The sequence below is a fragment of the Anguilla rostrata genome, chromosome 4, assembly GCF_018555375.3.
Source record: "Anguilla rostrata isolate EN2019 chromosome 4, ASM1855537v3, whole genome shotgun sequence".
Taxonomy (NCBI): Eukaryota; Metazoa; Chordata; class Actinopteri; order Anguilliformes; family Anguillidae; genus Anguilla; species Anguilla rostrata.
This window is the reverse complement of record NC_057936.1, coordinates 41,713,271-41,731,883: the sequence shown is the minus strand read 5'-3', so window position 1 is coordinate 41,731,883 and position 18,613 is coordinate 41,713,271. Positions and strand designations below refer to the sequence as shown.

General features: G+C 42.6%; 1 protein-coding gene across 2 annotated transcripts in view; it reads left to right on the top strand.

Annotated features, from left to right (window-relative positions):
• Nucleotides 1-270: 270 nt before the first annotated feature.
• Nucleotides 271-18,613, top strand: part of chodl (chondrolectin) — a 29,466-nt gene continuing 11,123 nt past the window's right edge. The window contains exons 1-7 of one of the 2 annotated variants that reach the window (XM_064332690.1): nt 271-777; nt 3,748-4,090; nt 4,597-4,754; nt 4,994-5,038; nt 8,913-8,981; nt 9,443-9,529; nt 10,836-10,932. In XM_064332690.1, the coding sequence (XP_064188760.1) occupies nt 693-777; nt 3,748-4,090; nt 4,597-4,754; nt 4,994-5,038; nt 8,913-8,981; nt 9,443-9,529; nt 10,836-10,932 (884 nt within the window). In that variant the 5' untranslated portion in view covers nt 271-692. The remainder of the gene's footprint in view (nt 778-3,747; nt 4,091-4,596; nt 4,755-4,993; nt 5,039-8,912; nt 8,982-9,442; nt 9,530-10,835; nt 10,933-18,613) is intronic. The other variant, XM_064332691.1, reaches the window with a different exon arrangement.

Here is an 18,613-nt window from a genome sequence, read left to right as displayed (position 1 = left end):
CGAACTTTAAATAAAAAGAAAAACGAATATTTTTTGACAGCCCTAATAGGCCTATATGCTAATAATAAGTTGTTAATCCATCTAGCTAGCTGGTTGCTAAACAGCAACGGTACATTACTTAATACAATAGCTATTGCATTTTCATTGAATATAACGAATTAAAATACAACTTAGGTAGGTTAACCATTCTGACAGAACTGCAGTTTGTGTGTCGCTACCATTCACAGTTACGTGGTCATATATCCTATTTAGTATGCTGTTTCTGATCTTCCTCGCCTTAAACTTGTCATAATTGGCTTCAGCATACACATTATGGGGCGTGTTTTGGTTTAATGCAATTTGTGACCTAGTCGAAAGGTTACAGCTGTGGCCTGTATTCGCTGAAATCGAACACTGCCAGTCGCGCGGGATAGATCAATAAAGTGCGAGACTGGCAGCCGAGTGTGTCGCTGTTTTTCAGGCAACACCGCACAAGCCAGCGAGACAGCGGGTAGAGTAAGCTTTCTCTACTCCGCGAGCCCCCTTCAAACTGATAGCCGCCGGTGGGACGATGCCAACCGCTGAACCGAACAAGCACAGCCGCTGCTACTGAACTGTTCACCGAAGCGCCCTGTTGTTCGACTGAGCGGTTGTGCAGGGCGCTCTCTAATTCATCGCAGCGCCGTAAACTAAAGTCGCGGGTGTCCCCGAAGATGCGCATGGACCCGAGCATCCTTCCAGTCCTATGTGGAGTGATGGTGATGGTCTCCAGCTGCCTTGGCGCAAGGGTTGTGAGCGGTGAGTGGAAAAACAATTTTACCTTTCAATTTATAACCTTTCAAATATAGAATAATTATTAAACATACAAGCAAAATGAATCCTCTTTTCAAAGTCTAATAACTGACACCACCACGAATTACTTTAGACGCGGTGAGGCAGGAACAATGAACCAATGTAGTTGTTCGGTTAAAACTGAACGGTTCCACCGTACTAGTAAAATGTATTTAAAACTGAACACACTACAGTGTTCACATAAAATTTTAATCGAACAATTATACTGAAATGTTGAATACCTCCTAAAGTTGAGTAATATGAACATTATGGTACAATAGTTTTTTTTTTTTTTTTAATCGCGCAATAACAAACAGTGCAGTAGTAAATTACTTATAAAACTGTGTCTTTTTGGATGCTGCAATGGTCAGATACTTTTAAAGGACATAAGTAATATAGCTTAGTATTCTTACTTCTCAGCTTTAGCAGGGTGATTTGACTATTGCCATGTCTGTTGATTTTCATGTTTAAATTAAACTGAGTCATATATTGCAGTGTTTTACAAAAAAAAAAAAAACGTACAACAGGTTTTACTGCAGCAGACTATTTTTCTGTCTGTTCTTGTTATCCAAGACAAAGATACTTTTGAAAAGGGGATTCAGCAAAGGTTTTTCCCTCTTTTTAGTGGCTCATGTGATTAATGGCGGGTGACAGATTTGCTCTTACAGCTTTTTAAAAAAAACAAAAACAAAACGGTCTCCTTCTCCATTTAGTTTATTGCTCCTGTGTATTCTTGGAAGAAACCTCGCGCGCACGACGGCGAATTTTCAAAGTAAGTTCTCGGAACAGATGTGATACCGTAAGGTCTGAGTAATATCTGCGAGTCATTTAATTAGCTGCTGCTCATTACTTTGGAAGACTGGACTTATTTATGCGCAATACATTTAGCGTGGAACGGTCCGCGCCCGCTTAGAATAGGCTATTTTAATATTTGGTTACCCCTTAAATAGTCAAGTTTCATATTTTTATCAGTTTCATTATGTTTTTATGTAATCATTTGATGCTATGTAACGTGTGTGTGTGTGTGTGTGTGTCAGCTATCGCATGCAAAAGATTTTCTCAAGATCTCAAGATACATTTCCTGGTTAATTAACTAGGCTCTGCGTTGTGTCAAAGGTTCACGAGAATGTTTGCAAGACAATTATCGTCGCTCCTTGTACGGTTTTCTTAGCCTTCCTCGCCTTCCATTGTGAATTGTGTAAGTAACTTCTGGTTCACTCCCACAAGTAAAACGTCGTAGACGGCCTTTGGTCTCAGTTCCTCAAATACCGCACTGCACTGGTCAATAAAAAGCTGTAAAGATCTGGTGGGTAAAACTTTCATCTTGAATGTGCCCAGGGGTGTACTTACAGTGGTCATCATTCTGCTTCTAGCTATAGGAAAGACCTCTTCCCTCAAGATCAGTTCTTGTCAAATAATCTGAGATCAGCTTACTGTCCCGAAGTCTATTACTTTTTGCAGTAGTATTAAAGGGAACTGTGGTTTACCTCCTGTTTGCGAGGGGAAATGGTTTTCCCTAGATGACAGCTAGAACAGTGCAGGACGGAGAATACTTCTTTCAGGACTGTAGAGGAGTGTTCTCTTTTTTATGAAAATTGTAACCAGTCACATACTACTTAGACACACACATACACGCATGCATGCACCACACACACACACACACACCACACACGCACCACACCCATGCACAGGTTAACCCAGCTCTCAAGCCCCTCCCAGCTAAGAGTTCTGACTAATATTCGTGCAACACTGTAAAATAAAACAAAGTGTAAAATAAAATAAAGGTTCCCTAACTATCTGCATTTTGACCACAGCCATAAAAGACGAGTTGGGACCTCAGTATAGAGTGTGGGGCGAATATAAACTGTGATTAATACACGTGCTGTTAAATGTCTAATAATAACATGAGCTCACTGCCCAGCAGCTACTTTAAATAATTGCCTGGTTGAGAACTGCACTCTCATCACTTTGAGTCCAGTAAATGGGACCGGCTGTGCAGGATAGAACCAGACTCAGCACATCCCTCCCAGTCTCCCACCTGCCCACCCCCAATGCCTTTCTACCTCCTCCTCTTTTCTTCATCCTCTATTGTCTTCCTCCATTGTTCACTCTGTCCCTTGTTACCGCTCTGCCTCACATCTGCTCCCCTGCTTTCTCCCCACTTCCCAATCTGACGTTCCCTCCAGCCTTCATCCTCCTCCGGAAGGAACAAGATAGAGGGGAGTCTTTCTCCTGTATAACTTCAGGCATGTGTGAAACCGAGTGTGTGTGTGTGTGTGTGTGTGTGTATCTGTGTGTAGGAGTGTATGCATGGGTGCATGTTTGTGTGTGTACCTGATAAGTCTGTGCATGTGTGTGTGGCTCTGTGTGCCTGCCTGAAGTGTGTGTGTGTGTGTGTGTGCGCGTGTTTGTGTGCAAGCCCACGACCGTGCTGTGTCAGTCTAGTCCATAGTAGGTGTATTATGAAGATAAATGATCAGGATTAAAGGTCGCAGGACTCCCCCCAGTGGATTGCATGGGCAGTGGGAATGTGATGACTGCACAGTTTGGGTTTGGACGCAGTCCCAGGCTGAATGGATGGATATAGTCTAGTGAGAGGACTAAAAATCAATACAGATTTTGATAGGCAATGCTAAGATAATAATTTTATAGTACAAAAAATACCAAGTCATCACAAAATTGTGGCCAAATGAACAAAGTAATTTAACTTTGTTCTGAAAAAAGTGATGCACGTGCAGAAAAATCATTGGTCTCGTAGTTCACTATGAATACTTTAGAATCATGTTGATCTACTGTATGACTAAAATATCGATTACTAAATTGTTGTATTATTTGGCTGATGCACTAAATGATTGGTTTATGATTCAATTATTGATAAACTGATTGATTGTTTGATTTATTGATTGATTAGTTTGTAACTGTGTGCCACTCACTCAGGTCAGACAATCTGCCAGGGGGGACCGGAGAACCCGTGCTACAAGATCGCCTACTTCCGGGACGTGTCCAGCCGGGTGGCATTTCGGGAGGCGAGGCAGGTGTGTGAGATGGACGGCGGGGCACTGCTGAGCGTGGAAAGCCCAGCAGAGCAGCAGCTCATTGAACGCCTCCTCCAGGAGCTCAGCTCGAGCTCCTCCTCCAACCCCGCCCACTCTGAGCCCGGCATCGCCGACGGCGACTTCTGGATTGGCCTGACCCGGGACGGAGAGCCTCAGGACCAAGGTGGCTTTGCCTCCTGCCCTGACCTGTACAGGTGGGCTGACAACAGCGTCTCGCAGTTCAGGTGAGAGTCTCAGCAAGGTATGGATGTCACCAGGTAACCGCCAAAACTTCCCAACAGATTTTACACTCTTACAACAGGAAATTAATACAGTAGATTATTTCCCGAATAATGACTTGGAACAACTTCTAATTCTGTGTTTCATTCCTTTTAATGGATTCGTAATTCAAATTTAATAGCCTTTTGTAGATTTACTCATTATTTATATGCATTTAATAGTATTTTTGTTTTTATATTCTATCTAATAATTCTTTTTTCTTTGTGTTGAATATGTTACTCTTATAAAAGATTAACAGCCTATATCCCATTTAGGGATGATTTTTAACCTTTTTGTAACCATTTTTAATTAGTTTATCTTGTTTTAATAAATTAAATATATATGATTGCATTAATAAACTAAAAACTAAACATGACTCCTTAGCCGCTGAAACAGACACTACTACAGCCCTTGCATTGTAGTTTGTGGATCCATGCGTACACATATTCACACCAGGTGTGGCACATTGCAGGAACTGGTACTATGATGAGCCGTCTTGTGGGGGAGAGGCCTGTGTGGTGATGTACCACCAGCCCACTGCTCTCCATGGGCTGGGCGGGCCCTACCTGTACCAGTGGAATGATGACAGGTGTAATATGAAGCACAACTTCATCTGCAAGTATGCGCCAGGTATTGTACCACTGCTCACTCTCATATCACGCACACACACACATACATTCACAGTTAAATACATGTACATGCAGTCAGACTTGGTCATTTATTTCAATATTTCATCAGGCAAATTGAAACGATCCCATTGGAGGCCTCTCCCTCTTCCTAATATCAACTGAAGAGCAGCAAGATCACATCATTGGGTGTTTATTTCTGCATCTTATTTACCCCACAGCACCTGTTTATTTCTGTTACAGAGAGCCTGCTGGACAAGGAGTTTTCAGACCGACCACGAGAACCAGGTGAGAAACACTTTGCTCAGCTTCCTCCGTCACTGATACTGCAGGTTCCACCATGTGGCGTAAAGGTAAACCACGTGGCCAGTAACTGATGAGCTGGCTGAATTGTGACAAATAGGGAACATAGGATATCCCCTACTAGCACAAAGATCTAAGTGGCCATGCAGGCCAACACCATCAGTTCATCAGTGATGTAAATGCGATTGCTTTCCGATCAACCTCACAGCAAGAAGGTATCGAGTTTGAATCCTGACCAGGGGCTTTTTGGACTTTCCAACTCAAGGTACTCCAGTTCATCCCACTGTCTGAAGACATATATTAGGCTAACTGGAGAGTTTAAAATGCCTGTAGGAATTAATGTGTGAGTGAATGGTGTGTGGGCTCTGTCATGGATTGGTGAACTGTCTGCATGCCAAGATGCTGCAGCCCTCTTCGCAACCCTGACCAGGAATAACTGGTGAAAGAAACTTGATGCAGGGTTCGTACGGTCATGAAAAACCTGGAAAAGTCATTGAAATTTAAAATGCAATTTCCAGGCCCTGGAAAAGTTATGGAAAATAATATTTTTTGAAAAGTAATGGAAATATAGCTAAAGTTGCATCAAATATAATTACTAATTAATCCAATCATAAAAATAGTATGTATAGTAATAAAACGTAAATTGGCACGTAACCTTCGCGGTATTTTCGTGATGTGAGAAGTTAATTCGGTCCGGCTCAGTCTGTTTACAGGCACGCCTCTGCTGATGTAGCAGTTAGTAAACGTAGGCCCTACTGTGCCGACAATATGCCAAGGAAGTGCAGCTTCAATAATATATCAGGGCTCGAAATTAACTTTTTTACTTGGTAGCACTGGTGCTCCCAACTTCAAAAACTTAGGAACACCCACCGAAATGTAAGGAGCACCAACAATATATGCAATAGATTTTTTAATGATAAAAACGACAATATAACAGTACGGTTTACAAGTAACAGTTAAACTGTCACGCATAAAATGTGTCGACTCTTCAAGGAATTGCGTGTTATGCATTCAAACGACAAAGCGCTTCTCGTGACATTAATACCGCTAATTAAATCAACCGCGAGTAAACTGCATCGGAGAAATTAGCTGTTCCAACCGGGTCGCTACACAAAACGTCCGCTTCAACTTTTCAGCTTTCGATAACGCTAATAAAATGAACATAAACTTTTGTCTTCAGGTAACATTAGTTAACGCGTTAGCTCTCTCTGTCGCGTGACAGTGGAGTGCAGCGAAAGGGAGTGATTGAAGGCTAATATTAACCAATTTAAAATCAGCATTAAAGGTAAGAATGTCAAGCTCGCGATTGGTTAGAAGGGTCACCGTCAGCTCACAAGGGACATGCTGAGTGTACTAACTAGCAAATGTACAGAGAAAGAGACGTTCGAGTGGAAAAAGAAAAAAAAAAAAAAAAGGTCGTACCAGAACAATTATTTGCACTCGCACAAATGCTCCCAATTATATTTCGAGGTCGCACAGATTAAATTTCGGGAGCATATGCGACCAAAATGGTCGCAAGTTCGAGCCCTGTTTGAGACATTGACAAAAATGTTAAACTATTCGAATTAAAATATGAGAGAATGTATCTAAGTGTGTCTGTCTGGTGTTTATTTGTTTTAGAGAGGCACCATATGTTTCAAATGCAGACCTAATTTTACTTAGTGTTATTTATTTATTTATTGACCTTTCAGCATTATTACAGGTTCATAAAGACAGTTGTCATTAAAAACACTGAATTATTTTGCTGTTACAATAAAACATCAATACTAAGTAGACAAAAAATTTTAAATATTGCAATTATCTAAGCTGAGATCTAATCTCGTATCCCAAATTTAAATTTAAAATCCGCTGTCATTTAGGAGTCTGCACATATAGGGGATTGGTGATCTCCTGTATCTCTCAGTTCGACATCTTGGGATGGCCAGTTTGTTTGAGTTCCTTGTCTGACGACCTGTGAGCTCCTCCCTGAGGGGTGGTAGCCAGTCACTGAAGTTGGACTTTAGCAGCTTTCTGGCAAAGCCAAGACACAGTTGAGTGTGTCTCTCTGATAGAGTGCACAATCCGAGATGCAGAGAGCCTCTGGGTACCCTGAGTACCTCTGGCCAAGTATGGTTTTACAAGCCCGTTTCTGCTTTCCAGCCTTTTAGCCTGGTCTTTAGTCAGGGAACTGTGCCAGACGGGACTGCGTACTCCAGCACCGGGCGTACGTAGCCTGTGTAGATGGAAACCAGTTCTGGGTCTCGGACACCAAATTTCTTCAGGCGACGCAGAGCAAAAAGCTTCCTGTTCTCTGAGGTCAGCATGGTGGACCAGGTGGACCACCTGACTGTCCCAACGCAAATTACTCTGGATGGTGACCCCCAGGACCTTGACAGTGTCACAGACTTCCAGGATGTTCTGCTCAATGGAGAGAGTCGGCAGGGCGGGTGGATGCCTCATGTGGGTGACATGTAAAACTTTACATTTCTTTGGGTTGAGTTTCATTTTGTGCTCCTCTACCCAGATATCAAGACCATTCAGGGTCTGTTGGAGGGTACAGGGTAGTTGGAGCTGTTACAATAAATCATTTTAAATCGTCCCGCTGAGATAGTCATTTGTTTTGGTCATGGAAATTCAGTTAAAGGTTGTGGAGAAGTCATGGAAAAGTCATTGAAAATCATTGGTGAAAAAGTGTATGAACCCTGTTGATGGATGAATGAATGCTTTCTGATCCCAGTGATGCTTTTCTAAGTCAGACAGACCTGTAGATGATATCTGCATTCCATGTGGACTTGAAACTCTGGCTAATGATTCTGCATGCTAATGGAAAAAGTGAAAGAATTCATATTCAAAATGAGTTACTAACAGGGGTTAAATTGGAAGCGGACACGGTAGGTAGTTTCATTAACATGTAATTTCATCTCTGGGAAATTTTAAAGAGAGGTGAATAAACAGCCCCCACGGACGCCGGCTATTATTACGGCAACTTTGGTTGCTTGAGCAAAATCAGCAGGTTGCTGGTCAGCAGCTAAGCTAGGATTGAATATTTCCCACATGCATAACGTTTTATTCAGCGGCGACTGGTGAGCTGAAAATTGGTGGGGAGCAAAACTTTCCTTTAAACTAATCATTGATCCCAACCTGTTTTCATTAGTAATTTTTCCTTTATTATCAAGCGTGCCAACGATCGGCAAGTGGCCTAATAGCCAGCGTCTTCATACCGTGTTAGGGGGATTAAATCATAAATTCAATTTATCTGTTAAAAATCCGTTTTAATCACCAAGTAGTCTACACTTAACAAACAAGATACAACAGTCTGTTATCTACTGTGTTAGCTTTCAGAATGACCAACAGAAACAAAACCTGCACTTCAATTTTGTTTACAATCTACGCATTGCAGATATTTGCCATGAATTTGAGTGCGGAGAAAGAAGTGCATGTATCCACAAATAATGTTGATTAAAAATGTGCACAACTTCTTACTGCAAATGACAATAAATGTAGGCTATAATGCCTAGGCTACTCGCTAAAACTGCCTATTTGGGGAGAGCTGGCTATATATGATAGTATTGCTATTGAGTAGCCTATTTTGTGGATTCATTTCATTGATACTCAAGGAGAATCAGGGGTAGATTCCGCCAATGCTTAGTGATTCAAACTGATTTTTCTAAATCGCATTTATCATTTAATCTCCCTAACACAATGCAAAGAAGCTGTGTGTCCCTTTCCAATTGCTTAGTCAGATCGTTTGCATGCTTGTAATCACTGAAAATTAATTAAAACAGTTTGAGATCAATGATTAGTTTAAAGGAAAGTTTTGCACATCACCAATTTTCAGCTCACCAGTCGCTGCTGGTTTTATTTTGTTTCAATTCGACAGTTTACGAAAGATGGATAAAGGAGGAAGAAAGGGAGGACAAAAGAGGAGGATGGCTGATTATTTTTGTGGGTAAAAAAATTCCCAGCATTAATGACACTCAAAACTTGAAATATGTTTTGTAAAAGCTTGCATCAATAGTATACATTCTCATTTCGTTTTCCTTAATTACAATTATGTGCACAATACATTAAAGATACAATTATTTTGAGCTGAGAAATTCATTGGTTTGTACCTTTTTTCACCCACCTCCCACCGGATCTCAGGGTCCACCCACCTCCCGAATCCCAATTTAACCCCTGGTTACTAATGAATGAAAGATATATCAAAGGGGTCATTGAATGATCTAAAACAGCTATTGCGTTTTAAGCACTTCTTGTGTATAGTAATTCAAAGAATTAGCCATATGAGGCTACAAGATGGGTTAAATGACCTCTTATTATTGTAAAGTTCATATATTGCTTTGTTATAAACATATTTAAACCCAGATTTTGGCACACACTACTTCTGTTCCTTACACTTTGTGTCTCCAGATGTGTCCCCGAAACAGCCAGAAGAGAGTGACCCCTCTGTTACTAACGAAGAGGGGGCTTCCCATGTTCTGGTGGTTGGCCCCTCTGGTGAGCCGGTGCACTCCTATATCTGACCTGGCTGTATGTCGCTGGTGCAGACCAGCACCACAAACTGTGTGTTTATGTGTGTGACCTGCACGTGTGTACAGTGTGAGTGTCTGTATGTCTGTATTTCTGTAAGGCTGTTGTGTGGTAAAAAATGTGTAAATGCAGATTTATGTGTGTGTAAAGTACATGCTGTTATCTGTAGGAGTGGCCCTGAGTGTGTGTGTGCATGTGCGTGGAGTGGGGGGCCGGTTGGGTCTGTATGTTCATTTACTGTTTGCACTGTAGGAGTTGTCCTGGTGTGTATGCGTGTTTATGTGTACGTGTGTACTTGTAGCAGGGGCATCGCCTGGGATTTTGGACCCCATGAAAAGATCTCATATTTGGCCCCAGTTCCAACACCCCAGGTCACCCCATCCCTGCACAATTACTGTAACCACACCTCCAGAACCCAATAATCGACCCATTCAGCACTTCAAATATCTTTGTATGGTTGCAGCTCTCTTGTTGTCTGATATTTACTGACAGTGAGCTATGAAAATATTCATGATATTGTGCATGCATGCATTCAACATTCTATATACAGTGGAACTCACTACGTGATGCAAGAATATCTGATACCCTCTATAAGAAATGTGCTAAAACCCATCAAATAATAACATCACCATAATTTTAGTTGGTACCATTTTAATGACTTTGATTTTAAATACTAATATTTTAACAGTGATTTGAACATGGACACTACAGTGACAATGAAATCAAGGGCAAAAAGGCAGTGGCTCTAAAGGTAGGCCCTTAAATACAGCCACAGGTGCCAATTAACTCCCAATTATGACAATTGGCCAATCAGAAGCTTCTAAAAAGTCATTACAGGAATTTTCCAGACTGTTTAAAGAGACAGTCAACTTGATGTATGTAGATTTTTGACCCACTGGAATTCTGATATAGTTAATTAAAGCTGAAATAAATCTGTCTCTAATCGATTTTTAAAAAATTACCTTTGATGTGAACAAAGTAGATGCCCTAATTGCCAAATGAAATGTATGGTAACATTAAATGTGTGGAGTTGTGAAAAATTGAGTTTGAATGTCTTTAGCCTAGATGTATGTAAACTTTTGGCCTCAACTGTACATTGACTCATCATTTAACCATGGCAGTGGAAGTCTTTTTTGACAACATAATTACAGTGGCTATCGGTTAAACAATGGCTGTCACTTTAACATAGTGTGATTCTCAATACTTAAAATTGTCCAGTGCCCAAAACAGATTATAGGCTATTTTTATTACATAATGATCATTTTATCTGAAGGGCTGCTCCTGGTCTATGTGATCATCCCCACCATTCCGCTTCTCCTGCTGATTGTGGTGGCCTCAGGAACCTGCTGCTTTCAGATGCTCAGCAAGAGGTGAGGAAAACTGCTCTGTAACACACAGGCGCACACATACACACACACACACACTTTTACTTGACTGCCATGTAGCAGACATTCTTATCCAGAGTGACTTACAATGCAAATACAAGTGCAAAGATCAGAGATCAAGGTAATTCCCTGGGGGGAGGGGGGAGTATAGTATCCAGGGAGACATATTTTAATGTACTTTTGACATCTGTCAAAAGTCTAAAGGAGCTGAACTTCTGACAGACTGCAGTATATGTATTCATTAGTGGTGCACAATAATATTTGGGTTGTATTGGTTTCGACAGGTATGAACGTGTTAGTATCGGCTGATAAACTAAGGTGATGGCCGATATGATGAGACAGTATATATGCACCAGAGAGGCAGCACGTGATGCATTGCTGATGCTGTAGATTAAGTAAAAACATCACACTCAAAAAGTAGCCTTATCATAGTTTCTCTTTCTTTTTTATTTTTTAATTTCTTTTTGTTGGACAAACTCACAACCAAAGCTATACAGAAGCTCACTAGCTCTAGATGCATGCCCTCTGCTTAATAATAAAGTAAGCAAGATAATATAATATTTTGTTACACAAATGCAGTTTTTTTTTTTTACATTTTTCCTAGTCACATTTCAGTTTTTGATATTTCCCTCAGAATGTCCTCCAGCGCACCCCTGGTATTCAGCTGTTAACTGTTTGCTATGCAGTTATAGTACAACTGGTAAAGTTTGGTCCTTGCCATTTCCGTCATGTTGTTGAACTTGTAGTCACAATATTAGTACTTGGCCAAGTTAATATAGTGAGCTAGCTAGTTTGTACATGGAAACTTGGAAGCTAGTAATTATTGAACACAAAATAAAACCAATAAAAATAAACTTTCCTGGCTGTTAAAATGTGCACACCATTTCAGCAAAATAAGTAGGTAACCATTTGGACAGCTGTATGTGTTTCTCCAACTTTCACACAATGAGGGACTTTGGCACTTAAAACCTTTTTTCCAATAACACTATACATTTATGACAGACGTGAAAAGGACAGTGACGAATGAGCGTTGCGATTTTCTTGTATCTTCACCCATCCTGTGGCCACACCAGTGCTGTAATCCAGCTGATATCTGGATATCTGATATCTGAGCACAGCAGGCCTTCCTCATTCCCATAACTCACCCCACCCCCCCCCCCCCCTCCACTAGCCCACTTCAGAGAAACCAGAACAAGTCCATAGATCTCACCGAACTACAGTATATCTGCGCATTACAGGGTGCTTTATTTGGGTGATTTATTATATTTACTAAACTGCAGTGTTACGACGGCGATGCCTTTTTAACATATTTTCAATCACTTCCACAGACTGCGGGATATCATTCAGACAATTAATTTAATCATGGCTCTTACTGTAAACTCCAAGCTGCTTGTGGTTGTAAAAGGCTTTTTGGCACCTGTTCAACTCCAGTGTTTAAAATGTTGAATTGATGCAAAGGGGCCAGCTTTGCAGTGTTTGCCACATGTAAGGATACAGGGACTTAAAAATTGTTAGTGATGGGGAGACCATGTCTGGCTATGTCCCACATCCACATCCCTTCAGCACATTTTGGTATTTAGAAATGTAATAATAATAATAATAATACATTTATTTTATATAGCGCTTTTCATGGTCTCAAAGACGCTTGACAAAACATGGTACATACATACATACAGTGAATCATACAATTCAGAGGAAAAAAAACAATGCAGTGGGACTAGTGGTGCAGTGGTGGTAGGAGGGGGTGTGAGGTGGAAGACAAACATCAAGGGAAGGATAGGGAAAAGGGTGGGTTTTAAGACTAGATTTGAAGGAGGTGATTGAGTCTGAGGTACGGATGTCAGGGAGAGGGCATTCCAGAGTTTGGGGGCGGCAACTGAAAAGGGGCGGTCGCCAAAAGAACGGCGCTGAGAGGGGATGGTGGTGAGGAGGCCGGCAGTGGATGAACGTAACTGTATGGGTGGCTGGTAGGGGAGCAGGAGATCAGAGAGGTAAGTGGGTGCGAGGCCATTTAGGGATTTGTAAACTAGGAGGAGGAGTTTGAATGTGATGCGTGATGTTATTGGGAGCCAGTGTAAATCTTTCAAGATAGGGGTGATGTGAGACCGGGAGGATGTGCGGGACAGTATTCTTGCAGCCGAGTTCTAAACCAGTTGCAGTTTGTGTAGGAGGCGGGAGGGAAGACCAGTGAGGAGTGCATTGCAGTAGTCCCGTCTGCTGGAAATGAATGCGTGGATGAGTTTTTCTGCATTGGGATGGGTGAGAGAGGGTCTGAGTCTGGAGATACTGCGTAGATGGAAGAATGAAACCTTGACAGTGTTATTGATGTGTTTTTCAAAGGCGAGGGATGGATTGAGTATGACACCGAGGTTGCGGACCAGGGGGGAGGTGGAGTCAGGGGTACCGTCAATGGTGAGGGAGAAGTTGTGTAGTTTTGTGAGCTGGGGTTTTGGTTCGATGAGAATGATTTCAGTTTTTTCACAGTTGAGTTTAGGAAAATTGTGTTGCATCCAGGATTTGATGTATGTCAGACAGTTTTCAATGATGGCAGTGGGTGGCTGATTAGTGGATGTAGAGCTGATATAGATTTGGGTGTCATCTGCATAGAAGTGGAAATTGAGACCAAAGCTGCGGAGGATGGGGCCAAGGGGAAGCATAAAGATGATGAAGAGGAGGGGACCAAGAACAGAACCTTGTGGGACACCCTGTGTGACAGTAGCAAGATCTGAGGTGTGACCATGGATAGATATGAATTCTGACCTATTTGTGAGGTATGAGTGAAACCAGTTGAGAGATGGGCCAGTGATGCCTAGGTGAGACAGACGGGTGAGGAAGATGTGGTGGTTTACTGTGTCAAAAGCAGCAGAGAGGTCCAGGAGGATGAGTATGCTATATGCACCAGAGTCACAGTATAAGAGGAGGACATTTACCACTTTGTGCTGTGATGGGGTTGGAAGCTGGACTGAAGGGGCTCAAAGAGGTTATTGTCGGACATGTATGAACAGAGTTGGGAAGCAATAACTTTTTCCAGGAGTTTGGACATGAATGGGAGGTTGGAGATGGGGCGGTAATTGGAGAGGGTGTTTGGGTCCAGGCCAGGTTTTTTAACTCCTTAGCGCACAAGCCAAATCCTGCCAATCCTTGCCCATTTAGGGGGTACCCTATTTAAAGCTTTATAACTCCAGATGTGAACGCCACAGAGACTTGAAAAATGGCTTAAATGAAGCAAGACATTTGTACAATTTACAATACTAATGCAGAGTAGTTTATATTCATAATTTTGGAAGAAATAAAGTGCCACAAATGCAATTGTTTTGACGAAAAATCTAAAATGAATTTGCACTTTTTAAGTTTGCAATGAAATACTGAGAGATTGCATATATACAGCAGGTTACATTACATTACATTTATTTGGCAGACGCTTTTATCCAAAGCGACGTAACACAGGTTCAGTAAGATACAATACTTATTTTGTACAGCTATTTCTAGCCAAGAACACAGTTTAGTTCACACAGTGAACACTATTCAGACCTAACCTCTGCAAAGCCAACTAGGCAGAAGAATAAGCTGCAGTATTAGGACAAATACAAATTACCAAAAAGTGCTGGGATGGGGCAACATGTAACAAGTGTCATGAAAAAAGGGGGGGGGGGGGGGATTTAGAGTGAAATATACAGCGTGGTGGTGGTTAGTCTAGGTATAGTCTGAAGAGATGAGTCTTCAGGCCACGGCGGAAGATGGGTAGTGGGGGGAGGTTCGGAGAGGGACGGGGAGATCGTTCCACCACTGGGGAGTTAGGGTGGAGAAGCTCTGTGATCCCTTTGGTCGGGTGGGAGGGGTTACAAGGCGCCCTGCTGCCGCAGAGCGGAGTGCTCGAGCAGGCACATAGGATCAAATCATGTCCTGCAAGTAGATGGGGGCTGTCCTGTTGGCTGCAGTGTAGGCAAGGGTCAGGGCTTTGAACCGGATCCTGGCAGCGACCGGTAGCCAGTGGAGTGATCACAGCGAGGAGTGACGTGGGAGAATTTGGGAACGTTGTAGATGAGTCGGGCAGCGGCATTCTGAATCATCTGTAGTGGCTGTATGGCACAAGCTGGCAGGCTTGCAAGGAGAGAGTTGCAGTAATCAAGGCGAGAGGTCACCGTAGCCTGGACGAGCAGCTGGGTGGAGTGCATCGTCAGGTATGGTCGAATCCTTCTGATGTTGTACAGAAGGAATCTGCAGGACAGTGATGTTGCCTTGATGTGCTCCTTGAGGTCCAGTTGGTCATCCAGGACCACCCCCAAGCTCTTGGCAGAGTGAGAGGCAGTCACTGTGGTGCCATCAACCGTGATTGAGAGCTCACGTAGTAAGGAGGTCTTGCATGGGAAGAAGAGCAGCTCAGTTTTGTTGAGGTTGAGCTTCAGATGGTGGCTGGCCATCCAGGTGGAGATGTCAGCCAGGCAGGAAGATATCTTATCATTGATCTGTGTGGCTGAGGGGGGGAAAGAAAAGAAAAGTTGCGTGTCATCTGCATAACAATGATAGGAGAGGCCATGTGATTTAATAACTGATCCAAGAGATTTGGTGTATAAGTAGAACAGCAGAGGACCCAGTACAGATCCCTGCGGCACTCCCGTAACAAGGGGATGAGAAGCAGAGGCCTTCCAGGTGACCTGGTAGTACCTATCTGCAAGACTGGAAGAGAACCAAGACAGGGCAGTCCCAGTGATGCCCATCCCAGCCAAGGTGGAGAGGAGTATTTTATGGTTGACCGTGTCGAAAGCTGCAGACAGGTCAAGAAGGATCAGGACAGAGGAGAGGCGTGAGGCTCTTGCAGTGGCAAGTGCCTCCATCACAGCCAGGAGCGCAGTCTCTGTTGAGTGCCTGGATTGGAAGCCAGACTGGTGAGGGTCTAGCAGGTTGTTCTGATGGAGAAAAGAGGTTAGTTGTTTAAGAACTGCTCGTTCAAGGGTTTTGGACAGAAAGGGTAGAAGCGATACGGGTCGATAATTCATTACATCGGAGGGGTCTGAGGTGGGTTTTTTGAGATGTGGGGTAACACGAGCCATCTTAAAATCAGAGGGAACATGACCAGAAGAAAGAGAGGAATTAACAATGGAGGACAGATAGGGAAGGATCTCGCTGGAAATGGATTGGAGGACTGTGAGGGCGATATAGCTCAGGAGGTAAGACCGATTGTCTGGCAGTCGGAGGGTTGCCGGTTCAAACCCCGCCCTGGGCATGTCGAAGTGTCCTTGAGCAAGACACATAATCCCTAACCTCTAACTGCTCTGGCGAATGAGAGGCATCAATTGTAAAGCGCTTTGGATAAAAGCGCTGTATAAATGCAGTCCATTACCATTTAGATGGGATGGGGTCAAGTGGACAGGTGGTTGCACGATGAGAGGTGATGAGTTGTAGTACAACGGAATCCTCCAGCATCTCAAAGGAGGTCAGTGTGGCTGTGGGTTTGTCCCGGGGGGTTGGGGGGCTCACTGGATGGGCGAAGGAGTTCCGGATTGTAGCCACCTTTCCTTCAAAGGCGGCCAGAAAGTCATCTGCGGAGAGGGAAGAGGGAGGTGGGGGTGGAGGAGGAATGAGGAGGGAAGAGAAGGTGGAGAATAGTTTGCGTGGGTTAGAGACACATGCACTGATCTTAGATTGGAAAAATGAGGCTTTAGCTGACGTGAGGGCAGATGTGAAAGTCGCCAGCAGGGTATGATATGCGGTCAGGTCATCAGAGGATCGGTATTTCCTCCACTTCCTCTCTGCAGCCTGCAGTAATGTTCTGCTGGAGCGTAGTGACTCAGTCAGCCATGGGCAGGGGGGTGAGGAGTGTGCTGGTTTGGAGACAAGAGGACAAAATGAGTCGAGAGACTGGGAGAGGCAGGAGTTGAAGGTGGAGGTAGCTAGATCAACTGGCAGGTTAGAGAAAGACGCAGGAGGGGGAAGTGTAGACAGAGCAGTGGAGATGAGGGAGGATTGTGACAGAGTAGAGAGATTTCTCCTGAAAGTTACTGTGGGTGAGCTGTTGGATGAATTGAGGGGGAGTAAGTAGGAGAGGGAGAAAGAAAGAAAGAAGTGGTCTGAGACATGGAGGGGAGTCACCGTAAGTTGGGGAATGGAGCAGCTTCTGGTGAATACAAGGTCTAGTTGGTTACCAGCCTCGTGTGTAGTGGGGGGGGGGGAAGAGGACAGGGATAGGGCGAAAGACTGGAGGAGTGAGGCAACCCTGGACAGTTCGGAGGTCTTTGGTGGGAGGTTGAAGTCTCCCAGTAGAATAGCAGGAGTGCCAGATCAAAGAACTATACATGTGCTAGATCAAAAACTTCTTGACTACAAGTTCATAAAATCTAAGGGTCGATATGTAGAACTACTATAGATGTATGAAGCAAAAACTAAGTAGTGTACCCAGCGTCTCCAAATCTATCTAAATTATGCATTGCTGTAAATCACAACATTCACGTATTTCACTACAAATCAACTGTTTTGACTCAAGAAAATCACTGTTGCATAATTTGCAAGTGGGAATTACAAGCTTTCAGTCAGTACAGTGGTCTAAAATATCTAGGGGTCCAGAAACATAACCAAAATCTCTCCAAAATTTAATAAAATGCTTTTTGTCCATTATAAAGCATATAAATGAGCCCCTTATGAAGGTTTAAGATGAAACATTGCAGATCAGATTTTAAAAATAATGCAAAAATATTGTCACACAATACAATACACAGTACCTAAATGTGTAATAATTAACTCTTGTGTGTATTTCTATACTCTGTACTCTTGTATGTTTTCTTGTATTGGGATGGGACGACATGAAAACAATTTTCAACCATCCACCACGTTTTGGCAATGTTCCAACTCTCACGTCATCACTGTTGCATGCTTCACAAAAATTATTACACTACCATCTAACGCTTACATTACAGTGTGAAATATTACACACACATTATATAACACCACTAACCCATTTAAAGATACTCAACTTCAAAAATAATGTATATAACCAAAATATTTTGAGCAGTAATACTTACATAGCAATGATGAAATATCATCTATGTTCAGTAGATGGAGACAGAGACATTATTAATGATACTGTTCTGTTCGCTTCTGTTTTGCTCCAGAAAACGATGTCAGCTAGGTCTATCAGCAAATATATGGCTTAGCTATGTCCAGAAGTCCTCAATAATAATAGTATTTTCCAAGAAATTACAAAATATCGTTGACCACATTTTGTTAGGTGCAGCGTATTTTTCTGCTAACATAGAGTGAATGCGTAAGTGAATGCGATGCTAAGAATATTTTCTGTTACGCTGACCTATAAAACGCTATTCCAAAAGCAGAATTAGACATGTTATACATTGTTAGAAAGCTTATGCTCTCACGTACTGAATAAATGAATTGTCAGTCAAGCCAGACTGTACTATAAAGGGCGACGACGCCGTAAACAACAGGTGTGGTATTACGCACAGCTATTTTGGAAGATACCCAGGCGTCACAAATGCCCAAATGTATTTCCCAAACGGATTGTCTAAGACAATATATGACCACGCGGTCTCAAAAGGGACATCTCTACACGTAAAACCAACAGTAAGGTTGTATATTTATTCAATATTTAGTCCCAGATATTGACTGAAGAATGACATGGTACCATTTTTAAAAAACATTTTCTCGTTAATTTTGT